Source organism: Copadichromis virginalis, linkage group LG9 (assembly GCF_057382275.1).
Source record: "Copadichromis virginalis isolate Kocher_CV1m ecotype Utaka linkage group LG9, C_Virginalis_male_GT1.1, whole genome shotgun sequence".
In the NCBI taxonomy this organism is placed as follows: domain Eukaryota; kingdom Metazoa; phylum Chordata; class Actinopteri; order Cichliformes; family Cichlidae; genus Copadichromis; species Copadichromis virginalis.
This window is the reverse complement of record NC_140626.1, coordinates 27,670,186-27,695,786: the sequence shown is the minus strand read 5'-3', so window position 1 is coordinate 27,695,786 and position 25,601 is coordinate 27,670,186. Positions and strand designations below refer to the sequence as shown.

General features: G+C 40.6%; 1 protein-coding gene across 3 annotated transcripts in view; it reads right to left on the bottom strand.

Annotated features, from left to right (window-relative positions):
* The window catches only part of pola1 (polymerase (DNA directed), alpha 1), a 68,057-nt gene that overhangs the window by 36,867 nt on the left and 5,589 nt on the right, over positions 1-25,601 (bottom strand). For all 3 annotated transcript variants that reach the window (XM_085468556.1, XM_085468554.1, XM_085468555.1), the window contains exons 12-29: positions 25,356-25,469; positions 25,207-25,281; positions 24,967-25,105; positions 24,699-24,853; positions 24,502-24,586; positions 24,269-24,330; positions 23,441-23,530; positions 23,223-23,339; positions 22,938-23,113; positions 22,638-22,767; positions 18,918-19,037; positions 18,728-18,818; positions 18,511-18,635; positions 18,236-18,385; positions 15,305-15,427; positions 807-839; positions 399-491; positions 90-295 (exon numbers count right to left, since the gene is read on the bottom strand). In XM_085468556.1, coding sequence (XP_085324682.1) covers positions 90-295; positions 399-491; positions 807-839; positions 15,305-15,427; positions 18,236-18,385; positions 18,511-18,635; positions 18,728-18,818; positions 18,918-19,037; positions 22,638-22,767; positions 22,938-23,113; positions 23,223-23,339; positions 23,441-23,530; positions 24,269-24,330; positions 24,502-24,586; positions 24,699-24,853; positions 24,967-25,105; positions 25,207-25,281; positions 25,356-25,469 — 2,084 coding nt within the window. The remainder of the gene's footprint in view (positions 1-89; positions 296-398; positions 492-806; positions 840-15,304; positions 15,428-18,235; positions 18,386-18,510; positions 18,636-18,727; positions 18,819-18,917; positions 19,038-22,637; positions 22,768-22,937; positions 23,114-23,222; positions 23,340-23,440; positions 23,531-24,268; positions 24,331-24,501; positions 24,587-24,698; positions 24,854-24,966; positions 25,106-25,206; positions 25,282-25,355; positions 25,470-25,601) is intronic.

The following is a 25,601-nucleotide window of genomic DNA, read 5'->3' as shown; positions in this document are numbered from 1 at the left end:
TTTTTCCTTACAAATGAAAATCTTTTGTAAGGTGCTTCCAGCGCTCCATATACTGACGCGCTAACTGTTTCCCATGTCCCATGACGTACTTGCCGCATTCCTTAGCCAGGTCACACCAATCCCTACGGACGATGTCCAACCCTTTGAGCTCTTGCTTGACGCTAAAACGTCCTTCTCCGTGTTGTTCCACCACAAGGGCGGCATACTTCTTCTTCTTCAGCAGCAAAAGAGACTTGAACACACCATCAATGTCGATCTCCAATAGTTTGTACAGCTTGTTTACTTCTGCCTTCACCTGGGATCAAAGTGCAAACACACGGATTCAGTGTCAACATCTGGTTATAATCTCCACTGCATGGTGCGCATGTAAAAAGTGATAAAACACCCAAAGCACACACCTTATTGCCAAGCTTAAAAACTTCATCCAGACACTTGCTGTTTGTGTTGATCATGATAGAGTCAGTATCTCCATAGATGACTTCCAGATTCATCTGAGTCACACAAAAGGGGGGGAGAGAGAAAGAAAGAATCCATACAGTTAAAACTGGGATAATAAAGTGAATATTACACACATCAAACTGCACAATTTCTAAAACAATCTAATGTTAGATTTGACTCATTAAATGATATTTAACCCAAAGTTTATCATTTAGCTGCTTAATACAGATGCAAGAATCCAGGCGTCCTGATCCAGTGAAGAAGTCATTATTAAAAGGATTATTTGTCGTGTACATTTTACGTTATTCTGCACATAATTACATATCATATTAGAGATATTAAACAGGAACAACTTGGTAATGACTGACCTTCTGAACCATGTCTTTCGTGTGCATCAAAATCTGGAGAAAAGAGGAGACAACACTCTGAACAATGCCAACAACAAAAACAACACAACACAAGCACAGTAAACAAACACGTCACTCAGGAAGATGAAATGATTAAATATTAAGTTTCCGCGTTATTAATTGTGTGTGTGTGTGTGTGTGTATACACATTTGTGTGGACATGGGAGCAGAGCAGGTGATTTGCTTTAAACGGGGGATAATTGGCTAAGAGGGCAATTATGAGAGCATGCTGTGACAGGCGTCTTTTCAACCCACACAAATTCACAGTCAGGCAACACACACACACACCATAATGACTTGTAATGGCCTTTATAACCTTCTGGTTGACTGACGGAGAAATAAGAGAATTCTGTAAATGCAGATTGACCACTGTGTGTGTGCGTGAGGAAAGCTCTGAGCAGCAGAGGGATCCTAACAGGTGGGGGCCCAGAGGAAGGGAGGGCAGTGTGGGGACCTCAGGTCACTAATCTGGGGGGGTCTGAGGGACGGAACGCAGTGTGACCTGTCACCAGCAATCTGCTCCTCAATCAACCACAGCCGCATATATACACCCCGACTCGCACTGTGCTCCGTGTGGGGACAAGGACGCGGCTATTTCAGAGTGTGAGGAAGGGGCGGGGTCGGGCTTCCACTCCCTGAAACCAGAGTGGGCCATAAGCATGCTTTATGGGCTGCTACATACCGCTGTACGGCGGGGGGAGTTTGAGTCATTCAGGGGAACAGCCTCTCCATTAGGGACTGCAGTCAAGGTCAAGGTCTTACCACAAACACACACACAGTTTTTCACCTCTGCACTTATGCAGTGGATTTCGCTGTAGACAAAATGACCCCTGCCTGTTTAGCAGAAGAAGAAAGGTTGGAAAAGAGGAAGATGAAAGAACTCTTTATAAATCTTCAGACTGAGTGCACAGGTGCTCCACTCCAATAATTCATGAATACAAATCTAATTTGAGACATTTTTAACACTGCAAAAGCAAAAGTAAATTCGTGGTTTAAAATGTGAATGACAGCTGCCTGCAGCGAGTGTAGAGTAGTTTATTTACGACAGAAAACGAGCCCGAGGAAATGATCTTTCAGAGGTATAAAATAAAATGTAAAGATGACACCAAATGTGCTCAGTCTGTCAGACTAAAGGTCACATTTATTTATTCCTTTTTTTAAATTCCATGCATTTGAAAATAATTTTGACATTTAACTATACGAAACACTATAACTGAAGGTTGATGTTTCAAATACAGCCAGCTACTAAACACAAACACCACAACAAGCAGCTGTGATGGTTCAGGCTCATCTGCTAAGGAGTCCTTGGTTAGACACTAGGCCAGCACCTTGCACTGGTGTGTGCACATGTGCATGTGACTAAGCTGTTTTGTACACTTGCAATGTTACAATGTTATCTAAGTGCAACCAAAGTTCGCACAAATAACAAAGTATCTGTCTTGGAAGGAAAATCAGACCCTGTATACGAGACACATTTTCCTCTGTTAACAGCTGCCACTGAGCAGCAGCTCTTGAGTAAGAAAAACTCAGCTGTGCCTGAGCTGAACAGTCCATTTGTTTAATTTAAAAAAAAAAAAAAAAAAGCACCAAAACAGGCGTGTGAAATTGCAGCAAAGATTCCTCCCATATTTGAATCATTAAAAGTAAAACTTGAAGCAACACATTTTTTTTCCTTGGGTAATATGATTTTACGAAGCAGAGGATTATCAGAAATAAAGATAACAATGCGAGTGTCACATAATCAGACAAAGGAGCCGTTTCAAGCCAAATTATTTGCATCAGACGCTAAAATTCATCCATCCATCCATCCATCCATCCATTCGCTTCCGCTTATCCTTTTCAGGGTCGCGGGGGGTGCTGGAGCCTATCCCAGCTGTCATGGGGCGAAAGGCAGGGTACACCCTGGACAGGTCGCCAGTCTGTCGCAGGGCTAACACATAGGGACAGACAACCATTCGCACTCACATTCACTCGCACATTCACATCTAGTGGCAATTTGGATTATCCAATTAACCTATCCCCACAAGCTGCATGTCTTTGGACAGTGGGAGGAAGCCGGAGTACCCGGAGAGAACCCACGCAAACACGGGGAGAACATGCAAACTCCACACAGAAAGACCCCGGCCAAGTTGGAAAATGACAAAAAAGTAAAAAATACACTATAAAATCAGCAGGATATAAATCATGACATAGTAAAACTCATGGAAATTCAAATGCAACTAAAGATAAACTACCCCAATGGGAATGCTAATTTGATAATTAGATCCCTCGTTTGTTGACTTGAACATTTCTAAACAAAACCCAACGTATCCTGATGGTGTTCAGACACCACTGCAGGACAAAATGCAGGCACAGGCATCACAATAAAGAGCATTTATAAGAATGAAATGTCCACATCACCACATCAGCCAAAAATCACAATTAGTTGTGTAACTGTTCTTTTTGTATGTTTTTGATTCTCTACACACTTACAGTCTGAGTTGACCTCATTTGCCAAAAAGGACAAATTAACTTACAGATGAATGTGACAGAAAGCATTAATATTATTTATTTATTTGTATTTTCTACAGACATAACAAAAATATAACCTTTGTTGATTAATCTAACCCTCAACCACAATCATTCACCTTAGCTGTCTATAAAGCCAGCATATAAAGCCTTAAACGTCACCTTCCCACTCCTTAAATGCAAAAATTAAATAAGTCATCATAATGTCCCATTCGAAAGAAAGCAAGTGCAAACATCACAAGATGAAGTTCAAGTTCTCCAGCTAACAGCCAAAACATGTAGGAGAATAAAGATAAGGGGAAAATAATTTGAAAAAACCCACAGAGTCCGGGTATGATAGATCTTAAAATTCACAAATGCAGTCATCAAATAGACACCATGGATTGTATTTCATTGCTTATTGCTACTTGGCACAACACACGCCCACCAACAGAGCCCAGGACAATGTTTTAATGCAGGCCTGCTGATGCAGACAGTAAACGAGAACCATCTTAGAGAAACTTAGCCATGCTCATTATCCTCACAGTGTCAATCATCACATCAACAAAACTCGGCTAAAACTCTGCTTTTGTACTCCATCTTGAAATCTCAAGTAATACTTTTTTTTTTTATAATAACAAAACAGCAAAATAAAAGCATTGAAAGGAGAAAGAGCCAGGAGACGAAGCTGAAATGATGGAACGGACTGAATAAAAAGTGCAGACGTGATGAATGGGGAGATGTGGGAAAGACAGACAAGCGAGGAGGTGAGAATGCGTTGATGTAATTGATGTGTGGACTCATTTAGACAGGTTTTCCATATGCTGTCAGTTCCAGCAGGACAGACTGCTTTTAAGGAATGAACTGTGTGAAAGACAAGTCGTTTGACCATGACGCTGGAATGTGTGCAACTGACAGTGTGTGTGCACGTGCGCTCATCTTTAAACGCATACCGGCATACACATACTATACGAACCAATGCAAACACACATCCCCAGGGGGTAAAAAGAGTGCATGTATGTCTTCACCGTGATGACTGCACTCGTCAGCACCGTGAATGACGCTCATTCTGGGCCAAACATCTGAAAAAACTCAGCAGAGGGGCTCACAGTGCTTAATGTTAACCTGCTAACATCAATCAAATTGATCGGATCAGTCTGTACCCTCGCTCGGCTTTTTGCGCCGATCGCATTTTCGCTCCAGCTACGAAATAAGAGTTGTTCTTTCAATTTTTACAATCATTACTTCTGACTGAGTTTTGCCATCTTAATACCTGCAACCAGTGAAGCTGCTTCCCTTAGTTTAACCATTTTCTACAAAGTGAATTTAGATAATCTATTCAAAATCTTCCAATTACAGAGTCGCTCTTTTTCCCTCACACTATAAAACCAATTTTCTAACATTCCTGCCTCTCATCCTTTCCGGCTCCTTGGTGTTAATACAGTGTAAATAGACTGGACAGTAATTGAGCAGCTCGCTGACAAGTGCTCCTGCAAAGTGAAGGATCAGGACAGAACACATGAGACTGAATTTCTCACGTTTGTAATCACAGTTTCACCTCATCCTTCCTTTTGATGCCACATTGCATGTGAGGGCTCACATGTCAGGTTGCATTCCTTGGACTGAAACACCAAATAAAAGGACATACCTTGCAATAAGTAGAATATATTCTATTCTGTGCGTATGCAGCAACATCAGCCGCTGCTCTGAGTGGTCAAAGTCCTAGCCCCGCCTTCAAACCAGCCATTTCAAAAGCACTGAGATTATGTGCCACAGTCTTCGACCCTAGAGTGCCTAGCTTTGGTTCATTTGATTTGAAAGAAATAATCACATAGCTACTGCAGACGTTTAGTTCACATTAATATGGTCATACTGAATATCACATAGTCACATATGGTATCGCGAGATCTGCACTGACCTACATCAATGGTTCTCAAATGTTTTCTACCATGTCCTACTTTAGTATCTGAAAGAGGTGAACGCTCCACAACCCACAGTTTAATTAATCATGTAAACAAATAGCTTTTGTGATCACTGCAAAAGATTTATTTAACAAACTCAACATTTTTCACCTGGCCATCAAGAACACATCTGCAACGCTTTGCTATCCAACCAGTGTGCCCTACTTGAATGCAAACCCTGCAATAAACATAAACCTGTGACTTGCAGCAGAGTCAAGACACTGCAGTTGGCAGCAGCAGCAGCATTTTCAGACGCTCCAAGTTTAGATTCAGCAGTTAAAGCATTAGTGCGGTATTCCTGCACGAGTTTTACACTGACATGCAGCTTCCATGTGGCATTTTTCCTTTGCACTACTCTTTTTTAAAACCTAATGTACCCAACAAATCTGCCTTGTGCCTCGAACACACAGACTTCAGGGCTCCAGAAGATGTACTTTGGTTAAGTGGTACTACCACTAGTTTGCAACATTCAAAGATGCCAAAAAAAAAAAAAAAAAAAAAAAAAACCCAGAAAAGAAAAAAGTGACCAGGAGTAACAACTACAGGAGGCAAAGTCTAAGGGAAATAACACCTCCTGTCCAGCTGAATACAACTCAGACTTTAAATCAAAGTTTAAAAGGGAGCAATGGATTTCAGACTGAATATTGTTACAAAGCCGCTTAACACAAACCCATCGACACTTTTCAATACCCGTCCTAATATCTCACTTTAAAAGCTGCATTTTCCCACCGTCTTTGACTTGACTTTTCACAGCTTTTCATTTAGTGCTTTTAACAGCGCCTCATGTCTTTGCATGTGCACCTGTGTGCCTGCACACGAGCTGTACCCATTAGCTGTGCGTTATTGCACCCTGTCATGCTAATTGATGAGTGGTTCAGCCTTGTTGTGATATCCTCCTTTTCCCAGCTGTTGCTCAGCTTTTTGTTGGCCTCATCTATTAAGGCCTTACATGTCTTGTTGTCACGTCAATCTCGTGTATTCTTTATTTGAATCCACTACCCCCCCAACCCTCATACACTTCTCATCAAAATATCTTTTGTCTTTTGCCAGGCTGTCATTTTAATAAGAATATTACTCTTAACTGACCTGCTTGGTTGAGTGATAAGTGGTTTGCAGACTGAAAGGCAGCAGTAAAGACAAAAGATAAATGCGCGAGCCCCCCCACCCCCCCCATTATCATTACATCTTGAACTCTGGCACACACACATACACACCACATACATCCTTCTACTGATCAGCAGATCAGAAGCGGCATGTTAAACCTCTGTGTAGCAGAGGGCCCTTGTAAAAAGAGTCTGGGGCACCAGTGACGATTGTTTTGAAAAGCACTCAGCTGAAAAGCATTTTGGGATGACAGTCGGTCGACTGAAATAGCACCTGTGGAGGAACACACCACTGTCAGAGCTGGGGGGTGGCGGGGTGACATACACACAACATGTCCACAAGGCACTTGAGCACACACACACAAGTTTGCAAAACTCTTTCACGAACACAGCCTCGCACACGCAAAGATGCATAAAAGATTTACAGGCTCTCTTCTGCTACCGTGAAGTTATATCTGCACACACCTCCGTACACACCCACAGAGACCGAAAGTCCTTCTTTCACTAAAATGATTTCACTTGCACGCAAGAATTCACGAGCACAGAGCACAACACACACACACACACACACACACACACACACACACACACACACACACACACACCTGTCCTGGCAGATGCCATAGCTGTGTTCTCATGTCTGCCATCGGGAAGGTCAATCTGTTGTAAAGCTGTGACTGATTTAATACAACCGGCCAAGATCACAAACGCCGACACTGATTGAAAATAACTCAACAATGACAACAATCCTCCTGCTGTCCGCTCAATTATAATACTGTACTTTAATAGCAGGAAAAGGCGCATCCTGGTATGTCACTGCATTTTCTCAGCCAAGTTTTTAATACATTGTCAAGTAAATAAGCAATATAATGGCAGATACACAAGAGCAGCAGTGAAGCCAGACTTTTTATTACTTTTATTTATTTTATTTTTTTTTTTTTTAAATGGGGGTGCAATACAGCTGTCATGAAGACAAAAAAAAAAAAAAAAAAAAAAAAAAAAAAAAGTAGTGAAAATTATTGTGGCCAATAATTAAATCATGATTATCATGAATTTAAATGATTATTCATGCTTTTGAAATCTACACCAAATCAAATCTATGGCTCTATCGAATAGAGTGAGCGCCTGGGGAATAAAGCAACAGTCAGAGGGACTTACTAACTTTTGAAAGATGCTAGACCGTCGAAGTACTCAACTAAATATGCCACTGGTTGGTGGGGAGTGAATTTGAGAAAGAAATGGTTCCCAAAAAGCAAAGCAAAGGAAAAAAAAGCACTGGCATGCAACAAAATGTGGAATAATGATGATTTAATCTCAAATATCTGGTTTTACTAATCACTAAAAGTAGGGGTGCAACGATACACAAAATTCACGGTTCGGTTCGGTTCGATACTTTGGTGTCACGGTTCGATATTTTTTCGATACAAAAAAAATGTTCATGCATTTTTAATTTGTCATTTATTAAAATTATAAATATATATTTTAACTCAAAAGTACAGTTTTTAAATTTAACCCTAACCCTTGTGCGTGTTTTTTATTTTGACAGCGAATGCGCACCTGCGGACCACTTATGTGCAGCCCTGGTTATTTAGCTCGTCATATCACAGCCACAGAAATTCTTTTGTCCATGAAACCATAAAGCTGCACTTTCTTTTTGCCTTATAGTCTGATTTGTCATAACTTCTCCGTTTTGTGGTAAGCTTTTCTTTGGCTGTCACTTCTTCACCCTGACCTGTCTTATTTGGCTCAGCAGAACTGAAATGCTTTTACACGCTCACTCACATAAGCTCAGCGATTCTCTGCGCGATCAACCTCTCACATGTTTAAGCTTGCTGCGTCATGTTTGCATAGTAAGCTAACGATTAATAAGACGATGTCAGAGGAATTGGTGCACAAATTATCATCACTCACAGATCAGTGCTGTCGCTCTCTATACACAGTTCGCATGATTGCAAAGTGAAAGCAAAAAAACAAGCGCAAATTCAAACGCGATTTCAATATGTCACATATTGACAGTGGCTCACCGATGCCAATGACATAATTACCCAGCTACATTTCTGAAAGAATGCAAAAGCATTGATATATATTTTTCCTACAATAGCCCGACGGGCAGGGAAGAGATAGATTTTGGTAGCCCGACTGAAAAAATCGCTAGCTTCGGGGACGTCGGGCTAGCGATATTGCAAGCCCTGTATCTGATTGAGGAATCACTCATCTTTGGAAAAGAGAGTTTATTACAGAGAAATGGCTCTTTCCAAAATAAAAGCTATACTATCCGCTTCTTCTGGGCTATATTCTCAGCAGCATAAGGAGAATCATGTGCTAACAGCTGTCTAAATGACTCGGCTAAAGTTAGTAGCATGCTTGCTTTTTTTTGTCTGCTTTCACTTGTCTTTGCACTAGGATGATGTCGGCGTAAATGTGCAGTCATATTCGTTGTGTTCCCACTAGTGCTTTCAGGTTAATCTCGTTGAAATGACCTTAACGCCACAACACGGCAAATCTCCGTTAACGAGCTACCGCCGATCGCTCCGTGCATGGGGCTAGACGGCCAACACGTTAACGAGCTAACTGCGCTAACACACTAGTTCACACCAATGTAATTGAGCATTGCATGGCACATCCAACATACTGTTTTACTTTAGTCCATGACTCGCTTACCTTCAGGGTCATACGTCACATGAAAACCAAAATAATTCCAAACGCCAGATCTGAATGAGGTTCAATTTGCTTGTTGCAAGTAGAGCTTAACTTCTGTCTCGCTAGCTTGCCCTGCGCTCTTCCTTCTGACTATGCTGTCTGTGTTGAGCGCTCAGTGGATCTGCGCTCGACAGTGCAGCCTAGGCAGAGTAGTCGAACACAGATTCACTGAGCGCTCAACACAGACAGCATCGTCAGAAGGAAAATTGATAAAATAAATTACAAATGTTGTATTGTTCGATACATATGCGTACCGAACCGAAAGCACTGTATCGAACGGTTCAATATCGATACGAATATCATTGCACCCCTAACTAAAAGCTAACACTATAAATAAATTCAACTCACTCCACAGGGTAAATAGTAATGCTCTTTTTGGGGGTCAGTCACTATAATTATTGATGATTTAGTATTGTTATTATGAATTATTTACTACTATTATTAATACTAATTATTACTCAGTATGGCTGCCATTGATTTAGAACAAAGTCACTAAAATGAATTTTAAAAACTTGTGCTACTGAAGTTAAGCTTTTTTAAAATGTTAAAAGCTGCGTTTGAAAAGACTCAAAATGTGGTTCTTCTTTATGTAAAATTTAAATAGCTGCTCACTCATAAAACATGTTTATGTGGGAACAAAATCCATAGAATAAATAATTCTGAGGGAAAACAAACCCTTATTTAGTTTATTAGTATTTATATAGAACTTTTCAAAATAAAGTTATAAAGTAAACAAATAAATTCAAATGCACGCCAGATGAATCCATTATCAATTATAATCTCTGCCATAAGCTCATTCTCACATGGCCTCATTAGCAGGTGTTACGAAGTCGCCGTTTAAACTCTGAGCCCCTGCGCGGTCCACCGTCCGCCCTCACAGACACGCTATTGATGCCAGAATAGCAGCGCTGCTCCCATGTGACTATTTGTTAAGTCCACTCCTATCAAGAGAAAAGCCCACTCTTTAAAAGGACTACAGGATCATGGAAACATCGCAGCCCTCATTTCCCCAAACGCACCGGCGGAGTAGGCAGGCTTATGTATTCTTATGTCTAATTCAGGGAAATGTAAAAATGACCACTGTGATTCTGAAACCCTCAATGAAAGAAATGAGGGCAACAGTATTTACTCACATGACATCAGAGCATGCAGTCTGACAGATGCGACCACAAATGAGACGTGATAGGTTGGTTCAGGTATTTCTGTGTCTAATTCTGGGAACTGATTTGTGATTCTTGAGACAAGAGAGATGATACAGAAGCAGAACAAGGGACACCAGGGGCAACAATATTTACTTAGACTTCATTACGAGCACATGCACCCTTGCACACACGTACGTACGGGAGAGGGTTTAACCTAAACCAAACTCTGACCTCTCTGCACCCTCAGCTCCGTTACAGAAGCCAGCTTCTATCTTCACTCTGCATGCCAGCCAATAATGTCAACTACGAGCTCCTGTCAGGCTGTTTTTAAACACAAGGACAGAGACTCAATTACAGCAGAATGGCTTTTAGGAGTCACCCTCCATCCGGAGAGACACACACCTGCTAATGGTTGTCAGATTTGCAGGCAAAAGGGTCAAAGGTCAAACCAATCTGCGATCCGCAACAATAAGCAGCTTCCCTCGGCCTGCGCTGTGAACATCACTCGATTAGGACGACGTAAACACACCATCATGCAAGAGAAGCAGGCCAAACTAAACAATTGAGAATTTTAAAAAGCGAGCTTCTGATTTCATAAACACAAATTAAATTCAAGTACAGACTCTTTGCCATTTCAAGTGACTAGAAACATTAACAATAACACAGGTCAACAAAGGAAAAATCATGTAGTTGTTCTAAACCTGCAGCTGATTCGTCATCCCTAAGCAGGTTTGCGGAAACCTTTCCCCCCCCAAATTAAAATCTCCTCATTTAGTGGATGAATTCGGAGATCCAGCAGCCTGTGGCCAAAAAAAATCTTTCTGGTGTGACAGATGCATTTATCAACCCATTAACAAAAAATAAATAAATAAAATTAAAAACGAAATAATCACATGTGTGCAAGCTGTCTGTCTGTGTCATACAACCATTTCTCTGCACCCAAATGCTCTCTGGCGAACATACAAAAGAACCCAAAATAACGCTGAGGGAGTGAGGGGGACATCAATCTGTGGAGGACCCTTGACTGTGTAATTCTAAACCTTCACCTTCCTCTTAATACCCATCATCCCCCCCTTTAATACCCACACATACCAGGACAGAACAGGGCCACAACAAATGGTCCCGACAAAGGGCAGAGTTCGGCCAGTAGCACTTGTGCACGCACACACAGATGGGTAGTAGTAACACACACACACACACACACACACACACACACACACACACACACACGATAGATGACATACCCAAGGAAGACGCACAAGAATCAGGAGGAGATGTAAGTGGGGGGCTTTCCCCTCCTAAGTTGGCAAATTTGATCAGAAGGTCCACAGCCAAGGGTCTGTCAACCCCCATCTAAGCCCAGGGCTGAGACACTGCCGTGGCCTGCAGCCTGAGCCATCCGGCCACACTGGGGGGTTAGGCCTCATTTTAAAACGAGAGCGAGAGAAAGATGAGAGCCGGGCCAATCAATAAATACAGAGAACACATGAACATTCACTCTGGACACTCATCCAAACAGATGAAGGGAACGCAGGGGCGCGAGAGGAGGGTGGATTTACACTGTGGACAGAGTGGTGATCAGTGTACATGTTACAATTACAAAAATAAAAAGCCTCCTAAATCATGAGATGAAAGTGGAGTGCAAATGTGACGATTAAAATGGGGGTGGGAGTGCAAATGGCAATGCCCACAAATACACTAGAAATCCAGTTATAAATGCCAGCTGGCTTTTCTGGCTCGCTGCAGTCGGAAACTACCGAGAACTACTCGGCTTGCCTCCTGTTAACTTTAGGACTCTGTACAATTCAGTAAAACAGACACATTTGGTTCGTACTACTGCTGATCTGCTGCTTTTCCTTGACGAGCATACGATGCTCAAGTGCTGGAAAAACTGTCCTACAAAAATCCTATTTTAGATGCTATAAGATTTATACACACACACACACACTTATATACAAGTAAAACTGACAAAAAGTAAATTTCAAAGAATATCTTCCACAGCATGTTGCCTTATTATCAGCAGGCTGGTGCTGAAGCCACGCGCTCTCCAAACACACAAGCTGCTATATAAATAGAGTTGTGGTAGGATCATAGATACAAAGTAAACAAAACACTAAGATTGTGTGAAGTGGGATCTCCTGCTTCATCAGCAAGCCGAGGTACGTGTGTGTACACCGCACACTGACTGATGACCTTTTTGACGCACGTCTCTCTGTAGTGTACTGAAGTCCTACATCCAATTTGCTTACAGCCTCCTCGCCACACAGGACAACTTGAGAAGTTTTAGAAAACTTTGGAGGAAATTTTAGTTTCCAACAAACCTGCAAAGCATCTGAATCACTATTAGTATAAACACTCAGCTGACACATTATTAAGTACACCTTGATAAACCCAATGCAGTCTAATGAGACATACCACCAGTATAACCTTCTGTATAAAGGCTTATAATGTTCAGCAACTGTGTAAGGATAACTGTAGAGTAGTAAGGTATTTGATCCTGGCAAATGTATTTGTGTCACATTGTGATGCTTGGAGGTTGACTTCATACTTGGGTGGCTGTAGCTCAGGATGTAGGGACTTTACTAACTGAAAGGTGGGCCGTTCAATGCCTGGCTGCTCCCATCTGCATGTCTAAGTAAGATACAGAACCTCAAGTTGCTCCTCTGATGCGTTCATGAAAATGTGAATGTTAGAAAGCACCACTTAGGAAGAAAAAAGTGCTGGGGTGACTGAGGCGTGTTGTATAAAACGCTTTGAGTAGAGTAGAAAAGCGCTACATAAGAACAAGCCCATTTACCGCTGAACATACTAATTAGAGTAATAATTATTAATAATACTAATTAAGGAATAATCATTTCATTGAGGAGTAACTGCAACAGATAATCAGGTAAAAATCAGGTAACCAAGCGACTCTTCAATAACAGTAATTTATGTTTTTATGCTTTATTTTGATAGGACGGGTGGAAGAAGCCTGGGGCAGACGCGCATGACTCGCACCAGGCCTCGAGGACAGTTCGATATTCCGTGGCAAACGGGTCAGTCGACCAAACCTAATCTACACCCTGCCCTCTTCTCAACACTGAGGATACAGCCATCTACACAAAGTACCACAAACAGTATTAAATATGGGCATAGCTTCAGGATAAAAAACAAAAATAAAAATAAACCTGCATTTGAAATGAAAACACTCTTCAAGGCTTCAGAAACCAATCGCTGTAGCTACCTCCATCTTTTATACTGACCGTAACAAGGACTCGCCACCGTCAGTGTGAGCTCCATATGGGGGCAAAAGAGTCCCAGATTCAGATATAGATTGGGATGATGTCTGCTCAGCTCTTAATGGTAATCCTGTTAACATGCTATGGATAATGGGCAACAAAAATGCTCCATTTCTGTGCGGACATGATGAAAATGTTTTGTTCATGAAGCACAAAAAACAAAAACAAAACATCTTTTATATACACATCAGTTGTTGTTAGACTTTTTCAAAAGCAAGGACAATTTCACATCCTTCCAGTCCCACCATTACAAAAGAGCTCCAGCTGCATCATTTTACTGTTACACCACTTATGCTTCACAGGTTTTTAATACAGCCTTGGTTAGATATGTATAATCCCATTATGTATGATGCGAACTCCCTTTTGCTTCAGGGACATTGGACATCAGTATCTGTATTCTCAATGTACCCAATCGAATCTGTTCTAGTGAAACCTTCTTACTTCCAGGCACCAGCAGAGTGATCAGCTTGAAGGTGTAGCATATAACTATCTTAATGTGACTCACTAATGGTGACATCTGTGTCAGCATTTTCTCCAACTAAATTTGGATTTCTGGCCCTCCTGTGATAAATAACTTTGAGGTTTCAGTTTTTATACAACAAATAAATCAACAAGAAAGGTTGTGAAAATAGCTGCTAGCTGTAAGTCTATTCCACATGATTAAATTAGGGCTTCTAAATCTAGCAACACGGGCAAGAGCAAAGCCTTCGAATAATGGAAATCTAGTCTACTCCTTACACGAGAATGGTGATGCTTCCCGGATTATGTAAAGCAAGCAGGAGGTACAAATGTAAATGAACCCATCTACCTCAGGCTGTTGATAAATACGAACTACAAGATATAAGCGGTGAAGTGTTGAGGGACAGAAACTCCCACCTGCAGCAGCAAATCCAATACACAACTTTAACAATGTAGCTCTGTCAGCTGAACAACAAGCATGACTGGAGGCCCAAACGGACTGACAAAATAACAAACACGCACAGTGAGTTACTGCCCTGCCCTCTATTAGGGAGCACAATGAGTGTGTAAGGGGATCTTAATGAAGGACTCCCCTGAGGCAAAGCCTGATGCCTCTGCTGAGGACTTGTACTGTTAGAGCTCATTAAATGAACATGAGTACTACCACTGACATAGTGGGAGAGTGTGAGTGTGTGTGTGCTCGTGTGTGTGTGTGGGGTGTTCAGTTACAATACCAGCTTTAGCTGTTTATGTCATGCAGTACACATGCATCTTTGCACCAATTTATTGAGCGTGCATGCCACTGTCATTCCATTTGTGTGTTGAAAGAAGTGCTTACACAATGAGACTTTAAATGGAGAGTGTTAGATTCAAGAGTGCCCGTGGCATTCTGTTCTTGGAAAATACTTGCATAGTGTCACTGATATCACCGAAAATAAGGAAAGTCTCTTATTCTGACTAAATGAAATTGAAGATGTAATCATATTTGGGAGACAGAAAAGGGCACAGGGTGTGGGAGAAACAAAGACATTTGTAGAAACAAATGTGAGTCAGGATAAAGCAGAAAACAAATGACAAGTCAAAGAAAATAGGCCAGAGTAAGGAGTGTTGCACAGTGCTGAATATAATGTAGCAGTGCCCTCTTGTGGATGAACGTTGGACTGTTCTTTACACTTTTCAAAAGAAAGTAGGATAAACTTGTATTTAATCAGTCTCAGTGTATTTGGTGCCTTTTATAGATCCAGATACTGCTCTAAAAACAAAGCTTTACAGCTAAAACGCTCGAGGTCCACATAGCCTTTAAAGTCAGCAGTGTGTTTGTGTACTCACCTCCCTACCCTTGTGTGTAACCAGGGCAGCAAGTGGCTTGGCGTAAAAGCGGCTGTAGCTGAATCCCAGGCAACCGTACATACTGTTAGCAGTCAGCTTCAGAGCCTTCTGACGGATGTCGTACTGAGGGACAAAAATATTCCAATGGGAAAACCGGCTAAAATGAGTGCAGCGCAGCAAAATATTCAACAACAGATTTAATTAATCCGATATGATATGGTGTGGCGCTTTCCATCAGTCTCATCTAAGTTTCTGCCATTTCTTAGGTACACTGTTTTATACACTGCACTGATTTTTATATATTATTACATATTGTTTTTCATTTATTGAGTATGTGTGCAACTTTAGCCGTCTTTCCATTAGTACCTACTCGGATCGACTTGCCAGGGCTTGACTCGGATAGTCTGGTTTTGCATAACAATTGAATACCACCCAATGTGCTTGGTTGTTGTTATAGCAACACGTCTGAGCATCCCGTGACGTAATTAGTATGCGACACGAACGCTATAACAAAGGTGGACATCGAGGCGACGATAAACCTGCTGCTCCGTCTGTGACTTTTCGTCCGACTTGGGGACCACGGCGTTGTTTCTTGTAGCCATTTCCCTCGTTGCTGGGGTGGTTTTGAATTTCGTAAACAAGACGCCACTGATTGGCTGATCAGTGGCGTCTTGTTTACAAGTCTGATGACGTCACATTTCAGTACCTGCTCGTAGGGCTGCTCGATTATGGCAAAAATGATAATCACGATTATTTTCACTGAAATTGAGATCACGATTATTTGACGATATTTATTTAACCCTTTAAGACCTACTATGGAACCAAGTCCACCAGAGCTTATATTATTTTTATTTTTTTTTTACATGCTGTAGTGCCATTTGTGGGAGCATTTCAAGTTGCTATACATCAATACAACTGTTATAGCCCATATTTTAATAATATGTATGCATTAAGTCCATAGTAATTACATAAATTGCAAAAAAGTGCAATAAACTACAAAAAAAATTGAAAATCGCTTTTGTTTTGTTTACATATATTTCTACTTGGAGAAATTTAAGAGGTTTATCCCTCAAAACTTTAAATACAATAAAGTTGCAAAAAATAGTTTCCCACCACAGGAAGTTTATTTTGAGTGTCTTCATAGTTTTATTTTGGAGATACACCAATTTTTATATACTGCAGGAAAAACAAAAAACAATCCTATGATGCAAATTTGCAAAGAAAACAGCATGTGCCTCATTTCACTGTGGGAAGTGTTACGAACAGCTGATAGGAACGGCAAAGCGTGTTTCTGGAATATTATGTTTTTGTTCCTGCAAGCGCTTTTTATGCAATTTTTGCAAAGCTTTATGTGGAAGGAAACCGTGACCGAGGACAAGCTGATGGCATAAGATGTAAGTACAACTCCTCCGGTTTCATATGCAAAACAAATTATTGCGCTAGCTTACACGGTTCAGGTTCTACAGGGATTTAAAAATAGTTACGCAAAACGGAGCGTGCTGCTCTGACCGGCTTTAAAGGGTTAACAATGACTTTAAAAAAATAATATAAAATAGTGTGCAACACCACTGAAGTTTTTTTTTTTTTTTTTTTTAAACTCTCTTTTCAACCAACGGCAGTCACTCTCCAAATAACTTCTGCTTAGCTTTCCGAGCTTCCCTCGGGTCTTCTTAATCAGCGGTCTCCAACCTTTTTTGCGCCACGGACCGGTTTATGCCCGACAATCCAGTTGTTCAGTCTGATGTCACTAGCCGTGTCTGGGTCTAAACTCCGCTGCAGGTCCATATATCAAACGATCACTATGGCATTACTGAGAGTTGAAAAACTGTCTAAAGTCTTTCATCTTTAATAAAATGATCAGCGTTCTGCTCTACCAGGTGTAACAATTGAGTTTAACATCCAGGCATCCATGAAAACGGAATTTATGACATTTAACGGAGTTAGAAGTTAGCAGAAAGTTAGCTCGCTAGCTTCTATCTAACTACAATATAGCATGTCCTGACTGCGGGGTTTTGGAAACAAATTAAAATGTACAGCTCTGCTATCACTTCCAGCATAAATGAAGACAGAAAACTAAACAGCAGTGACGTTTGTAGGGTTACTGAAGTTGGGCTAGCTGGTATATAATGATGTGCTACGTGACCGCTAGCGACACAGCTATGTTAGCATAATATAAACAAGCTAACTTTTTTCCACTCGATAAAAGTTAACGTGAGTGTTCTCGGTGGTCAGGAACAAATGTAATCGCATGGCAGGATGCTGTAAAAGGACCAAACTTCAGCCAGGAGAACAACTGAGATAATCCATCCACAATACGAGGTTAGTCATTCATATACTGCTGCATGGGCTGGGCTGTAGTTACATCCTAAGGTTTTAAAAACTGAGCTTAAATAAATGATTAGCGGTAATAAAAGCCGAGGGAGGTCAACAGTGATCACTGACTGTTTTAGGAGCTTTTTGAGATCAAATAGAAGAAAATACATAACATTAAACATGTTAACAACACAAATGCCATATTAAACGCAGACTACTTTAGACCCGGAAGTAGGATTCGTCGCGTCATCACTGAACAACCGGATATTTTCACGGACCGGCCTTTAAGGTGTCGCGGATAAATGAGGAAGGGGCTAATAATCGGCTCAGTCATTTTTAATGATCGTTGAAAGCCCAGATCGTAATCGTGATTAAAATTCGATTAATTGAGCAGCCCTACCTGCTCGGATCGCTTTGGAGCCCTTGTCAGAGCAGGGGGTACCAGGTACTATGACCTAATGGAAAACCGTGGTGAGTCGATCCGAGTAGGTACCAATGGAAAAAAGACTTTTCATTCACGAAAGACGTCACATGCAATAACAATAAAGCTTCTCTGTTCTATTCTGACACCAGCTCACAAATACCACCCCTACCGCTAGTGTGTGTTCACGTGTGTACCTGCAGGTAGAGATCTGGGTTGATGTCTTGCTGTTTCATGAGCCCTTTGACCTGCTTACGCCGTTCAACCAGCTTCCTGATTTCCTTGGGCAGGATTCCCATTTCTAGGTTAGGATCTGGAATCTCGGGAATTTCCTCTGGGTCATCCACCTGTTGCCATGAAAGCACAAGTCAAAAGTGTGTAAATGAATTGAATCTCGAATCCGAAGCATTTAGCATTAACGTAGCTGGACAACAGGCTCAACCTATAAACACAACTTGTTTTTGAACACTACCTCTTTCTTCTTCTGGGAGTTCTGAGCCTCCCTCTGCACGGTGGTGAAGCAGATGTTGAACTCTTGGATGATTGAAGGATACAGACTGTTGAAGTCAAGCAGCAGCACAAACTTATCATAGAAACCTAAAAATGAGAAGAAGAGAGTTAAAATAATTGCGTAAACATGAAAAAACAAGGTGAGTAAATACATTTTTTTAGACATGCCCAGTGCTTACCAACTTTAGGATCCAGCACCAAACCTCCAGCATAGGCTGCCTTCTTCTTCCTCTTGCCTTTGCCTGCATCCACATCATCTTCGCCTTCAGCCTGGAAAAAAAAGAAAAAAATAGAAGGAGCTTTATTTCAATTAACTAATTTGGAAAAAACAAAAATTCAGCTGCGTGTGTTATTTGGCTGCATCTTCACCGTCTCGAGCTGTGCTTTTTTGAAAGAAGGTTTGTCAGGGACGATGTAGTCTTTCTCGTGGAAGGCATGAAGCAGCAGGAACTCGTTCCTCTCAGAGCGGCCTCCCATCAGAGTACGAGACTGCAGAGACAAAGCAGGGAGAAAAACTCATTTTCCAGGACATTTTCTGTCACATACGGCGATTAGAGCTTCCAGAACAAGATGTCAAAAAAGGATTTTTTTTTTTTTGCCTCAAAGAAAATGGGAAAACATGTTGGTTTGGACTTGAAACAAGTCGGTTAAAAACACGAATGAATGAAGGCAGAAGTTTGAAAGAATAATAGTTTTGTGAAGTAAAACTGATGTCTTTGTCAGACAAGTGTGAGTGGATTGTGACAGCATTTTTAGTTGTTTTTACTGATATCAGCATTATAAAAATTTTAAAAAGTAGATAAAAGATTGGAGAAAAACCCGTCAACCCATGTTACGAGTGCTGACATTGTATAATCTGCCCACCAGAGGGCACACTGCAACTTCCCTGTTGGAAACACACACATTTGGACCGAAGAGCTGATCCAAGCAGAGCTCAGTAAAACGGAAATGAGTAAATAAACAAGTAAAAATAACAAACGTTGGGAGTGGGAAGTCTGTTTACTGTATTGTGTGTCCAAAAGACAAAAGGAAAAAAAAATTATATATTAGCCGATAAATTCGAATGTCATATTTTTAATCGCTCTTAAAAAAAAGCTAAAATATTGGATATCAGTTGGTCTATAGTCACTGTAAATCTGCCTCAACTCAATAATCAGAAAGGCAGAAAGACTACGGTGTGATCGCCCTGAAATACATGTTTGCTATTTTAGCTGAATCAAGCTGGATACCAAAGGTCATGTAATTCTGTTATTGGTACTAAATGCTAAATTTATGATATCAAGAAACTCGTAAAAAATGAATTAATTGAAAACTCAGTGAAACAGTTATCATTTCCAACACAAATATGTAAAACTGTAGCTCCTGAAACCAACTGCTTTAAAATACGACCCTACAATTAAATTTTATGCTTTTTGAAATGAGCACTCTGTTTGAATAAAGCTGCTTTCAACATCTCACCTGTTGCCTTTGCAGAAAATACCAAGATACAGAAAGCACATGACAATCCAGCATAAAAATATCAACATCTTACCCAGCCCACAGCACACAGCCCTGACATTAACGCCATGCAGACTCATAACGATACAGCTTAAATGACTGTGGCTCTTCCCATACAGTGCTACTGACATGACCCACTTCAGTAGCTTATCTAATTTTGGTGTTTTTTGTCCATAAAGCCAGCGTCACCTTCAGCCTGCTTACTAAATAATTATCTGCATTTGTCTTGATGCACGCTCAATCATATACTGTAGGTAAGGAAATCTCAAAAAAGTTGATTGTTTATCTTGACTGTGTTTTCAGTGGGAGAAACGCTTCAACACTCATCCAAGTGATTTCTACAGATCAGTCTTGAGGTCTTCTATCAGTGGTGCTGGGTTCATTCATTATGCAAATGCATTGTTTATAAGGTTGGAGAAACCTGCAGTCAGCTGAAACTGAAGATGAACAGAATCATCTTTTTGGAAATTGGCTGAATTGCATCACTTTTAAAAATATGGAGTCCAAGGAATAAACAATAAGTGTGGAAACTTGTGTGAGAAACCTAAAACCAAAATGTCAGATGATGATATTGCTATTGTGGCTTAGACTTGTTATGCTTTTCTTGATCAGCTGAGAGAGACTGCATTACTAGAACCCTTACTTCAGTGTCTCGGTGAAGTTAAATCCCGGTTGGCCTCAAACTTCCTTAACTTCAATGAGAACAAAACCGAAGTGATAATTTTTGGACCAAGTGGCAATCCCAGCACCTCCCATTTTAACCTGCACAGTCTTTAGCCTTTTATTAAATTGCATGCCAAAAATATTGGGGTTATATTTGACAGCAATTTCACCTTTGAAAAACAGATTAGCTCAGTTGTACAGTGGTCTTTCTTCAAACTGAGGCTGTTATCTAAGGTGAGATCATTTTTTGGCGATTCATGCTTTTATTACATCCCAGCTGCACTAATGCAACTCCGCTGGAGTTAGCCAGACCTGCCTGACAAGACTGCAGTTGGTCCAGAATGCTGCAGCTCATCTTCTGACACGTACTAAAAGATGTGAACATATTTCCCCGGTGCTTGCCTCTCTTCATTGGCTCCCTCACCACTTCAGAATTACTTTAAAAAATTTTTTATTGTTGACTTACAAAGCCCTGAATGGACAGGCTCCCAGGTATTTGTCTGACCTCTTGCAGCCTTATGCACCCTTTAGGTCTCTTAGATCAAGGGGTCTTTTGCTTTTAGCCATACCGAGGTCGAGGCTGGTTCACAGAGGCGATCGAGCATTTGCAATCGTAGCGCCCAAGCTGTGGATTAATTTACCCCTACACATCAGACAGGCTCCTGCTGTCAATCTTTTTCAATCTTATCTTAAAAAACATTTTTATTTACTGGCTTTTAATACAGCATGAGAGTTATTTGTTAATTCATATTTGATGTTTGATATCAATATTATAGGTTATTTTAATAGGTATTTTGTATTCTTGTACAGCACTTTGGTCAATGTTCCTGTTATAATTAACCCTTTAAGACCTACCATAGAACCAAGTCCGCCAGAGCTTATATTATATTTTTACATGCTGTGTAGCCATTTTTGGGAGCATTTCAAGTTGCTATACATCAATACAACCATTATAGCCCAAACTTTAATAATATGTCTGCATTAGGTGCATAGTAATTACATAAATTGCAAAAAAGTGCAATAAACTACAAAAAAATTGAAAATCGTTTTTGTTTTTTTAACATATATTTCTAGTTAGAGAAATTTAAGAGGCTTATCCCTCAAAACTGTAAATACAAAAAAGTTGCACAAACTAGTTTCCCACCACAGGAAATTTATTTTGAGTGTCTTCATAGTTTTATTTTTGAAATACACCAATTTTTATATACTGCAGGAAAAACGAAAATAAATATTATAGTGCAAATTTGCAAAATAACAGCATATGCATCAAAATAAACTATTTCCAGCAGTGCAATATGAGTCCTAAGCATCCCAAAAACGACACAGAAAGTCATAAACTCAAACATAACTTTTTAAAACACAAGTATAGGCTCATAAGGCCCCGATCGTAAAAAAACTACATTTCCGCAAAATGACGTCACTTCCGGTTTCGGGCAGGTCATGCGGTCATGTGATAGTTCGCGCTGATGGACGTAGGAAGTGTTACAAACAGCTGATCGGATCGGCGAAGCGTGTTTCTGGAATATCATGTTTTTGTTGCTGCAAGTGATTTTTATGCAGTTTTTGCAAAGCTATATGTGGAAGGAAACTGTGACCGAGGACAAGCTGATGGCATAAGATGTAAGTACAACTCCTCCGGTTTCATATGCAAAAAAAATTATTGCGCTAGCTTACGTGGTTGCAGTGCTACCGGGATTTAAAAATAGTTATGCAAAATGGAGCGTGCCCGCTCCGATCGGCTGTAAAGGGTTAAATGTGCTATATGAATAAATAAAATAATAAATAAATAATTATAAGTATGTGACTAATTGACTGTTAATACTCTGGTATGCTGCATACTGTCAATTTGAGTTTTGTGGCTCAGCCAAACTATAAGATCATTGTGCATGTTAAATTATGTTAAAGAAAGAGCAGCATTGTCGGCATTACCATGACGTTTCCAGCAATACTGGTGATCTGCAGGGCGAGTGGCAGCACGTTGAGCTCACACATGATCAGGAGGATCAACTTGGCGTCTGTCCATGTCAACTCCAACAGGTACAGGAGGTGAGGAGAGTCACTGACACACATATTCATATATATATATATTAATGTACACATATTATTTCCCACATTGATTTGTGAGCGAAGAAATAACATGTAGAAACTTTATAGATGAATAATACAAAAGAAATGACTTGTACTTCTTATCCTGTGTTTTTGGTGAAATTACCCTTTACATGCATTTACCTGTAGAGGTTTTTAATGTCTTCTTGTGGGACTGTGATTCTTTCCGTCTTCAGCACCTGAGCAGTGAGTTCAGTCAGATGATAACTTTTACAGCGAATCAGCTCTTTGGCTGAGATCTCCACGTCACAAACCAGACGGCCACAGGTGGCGTTCTTCTCTGCAAAGGCACTACGACCCTGCGGATTCAAAAGCACCAGCACGACAGAACATAAAGCTTCTTTTTTTCTTTTTTCTTTCTTTCTAGTACATTTGAAGAAAACATTCTCAGCAAATTTGTTTCCTTACCCCTAATTTGGGCATATTGGACCTCCTGAGGCGTCCAATTTTTGACCAATGGGGAACCTTACACACATTGATGCGCTGGAGAAGAACTTCCAAGTCAAATCCAAAGATGTCATGACCCTACAGAAAACAAACATGTACAGTGTTTTTAGCCAGAGACAAAACAATAACTTTAAACCCAATTAAAAATCATTATCACAATCTCAACGTCTCCTACTCACCACCAGCACATCAGGGTCAATCTTGTGCATCTTGGCCAGGAAGAAGCCGAGCAGAGTCCTCTCTGTAGAAGCGATCTCCACCTTCCCATTCTAACAGAGAGAGTCACACCGTCAGTGTCTTCACTAAAATACAGCACCCTGCTTCTTCTATTCAAGTTCCATGTAAAGCAGCAAAATTAACTGAATTTTAATCACATTCACTATTTTGGCTTCCCAGACTTCAATGAGTGATACTGGAAATGCGTGCTACACAAATAAAACAAAAATCAAATCAAGCGCTCCCTAAATAACCACGGATACGCTTGTGTTTGCCAGTCACAGCTGTTCCCTGCATTGTGCAGAATGAAATTTCCTAAACGCGCTCAATAGCAGCGATGCGCTACTGATAACAGACCATCGATAGAAAAATAAAAAATTAAAACAAATAACTGGCACAGCAGAAGGTGAAGCTTGTTCTAGTAAAGTCCAGTATGATGAATGGAGCAAAAACAAGAGGAACTCCAATGCTTGCTAATATGAATTGTCAAAATCAACTAAGACATCCGTAAGTGTCCAATGAACATGGTGATTAACAAAAGGAAAACTGTTAACATGCTGGACAAAAAAGAAGCATGTTGCACCCCGTTGTGCAAATATTCGTCCGAAGTGACCTGTACTGTATATTAACAGAGGAAAAATAGACAGGAATGTCCCACAGGCAGAGTACGGACAACATCCAGAAGATGATGAATCCCAGATTTGTGCACTAAACGTTAGTATGCATGTTTAAAGCTGCAGTTTATGAATGAGTGCCAACACGCTGAGGTTTACATCTGGATACGCGCTCACCTTCTTTCTCACAGCCTCGTTGAAATCATAAGGAAAGATGCAGTCAGCTGGTCTACTGATAACTGAGAAGACAAATAATAAAATGACAAGCCCACTCATTTAGTCTTTGGTTTTACTTCTTAAATGACATTTTGTTTTACACGTTAAGGCTGGGGATTGTTAAAATAAACAGCAATAAATAACTATGCATACAAAGACTACATTCTCATGTGCGACGCCATGAAAAAACTCACCGCAGAAATGAGTCTGGTACGGAGGCTGAGGAGGAGATTTATCCATGTGGAAGCGATAGTGTATAAGCGCAGCTAGAGACACAATCTGCAGGGGAAAATGACTGCATTGAGTCCTCACTTCTTTAGTATTTCAGTCTGTTTGCAAAAAGCATAAAATCGCAGTATCCGGCAGGATATTTGATCGTGTGTGTTCTGACCTCATTTTGGTGAGTTTTAGGGTTCTGGACAGTCTTGAGACTGATGGACATGACAGTGAGTGGTGGAGGTGGGAGATCTTTGACGACTGTGATTAAATCACTCCTCAGAGAGAGCGCCTCCACCTTACACCAGCTGACCGGCTGGTTCATTAGCTCTAACATTGACACAGTGAAGTTTAGAGACTAAGTTTAACATGTCATCTGAATTTTTTTGCAAAATTCCAACAGATAAAGTTAAACTTAGTAAAAGTCTACATCTCCTACTCACGTGGTGACTTGATATCCAACCAGCAAGGGCCTTTAATCTTCCTGCTGAGGAGAAAGTGCTCCAGACTGGATGTGTTGGTTCCAAAAATGTGGGAAAAGGTCGCCCCCTTGAGGTCAGAAGGCAGCGAGGGGAACTCAGCCTGCGAAACAATATTTCCCAAAGGATTAAAGCTTATCTAAACATAAAGAGCTGGATAAAGCGAGGACAATGAGGGAATAGCATATATACAAGTCTGCTCACAGAATATCTGACTTCCAGGTACTCGCACTGAGTGGGCACGTCAGGAATTTCAAACGCATAGTTCTTCTCCACTTTCTGTAGGACAAGAAAAAGAAATCAAACACAAGCTAAAAACATGACTACATTCACACTTTACAGTCTAATCAGACCTTGGACTTGAACTTCATGATCTTAAACTTCTCAGAGAGCTCGTTGAACTCTTGGTACACATCCATCATCCCTACTGGAGTGTTGGACACCTCCCCGGTCCTGGGGTTTGTCTTCTGTTAAATGCAATACAAACACTAATTAGACTTTTAATCAGTAGATATTTCTGTATAAAACTTACATCTCACTTTTTAGATTCCAACAAATATAGTTCCATATATTCAATTGCTAATATTGTGTAGTGGAAA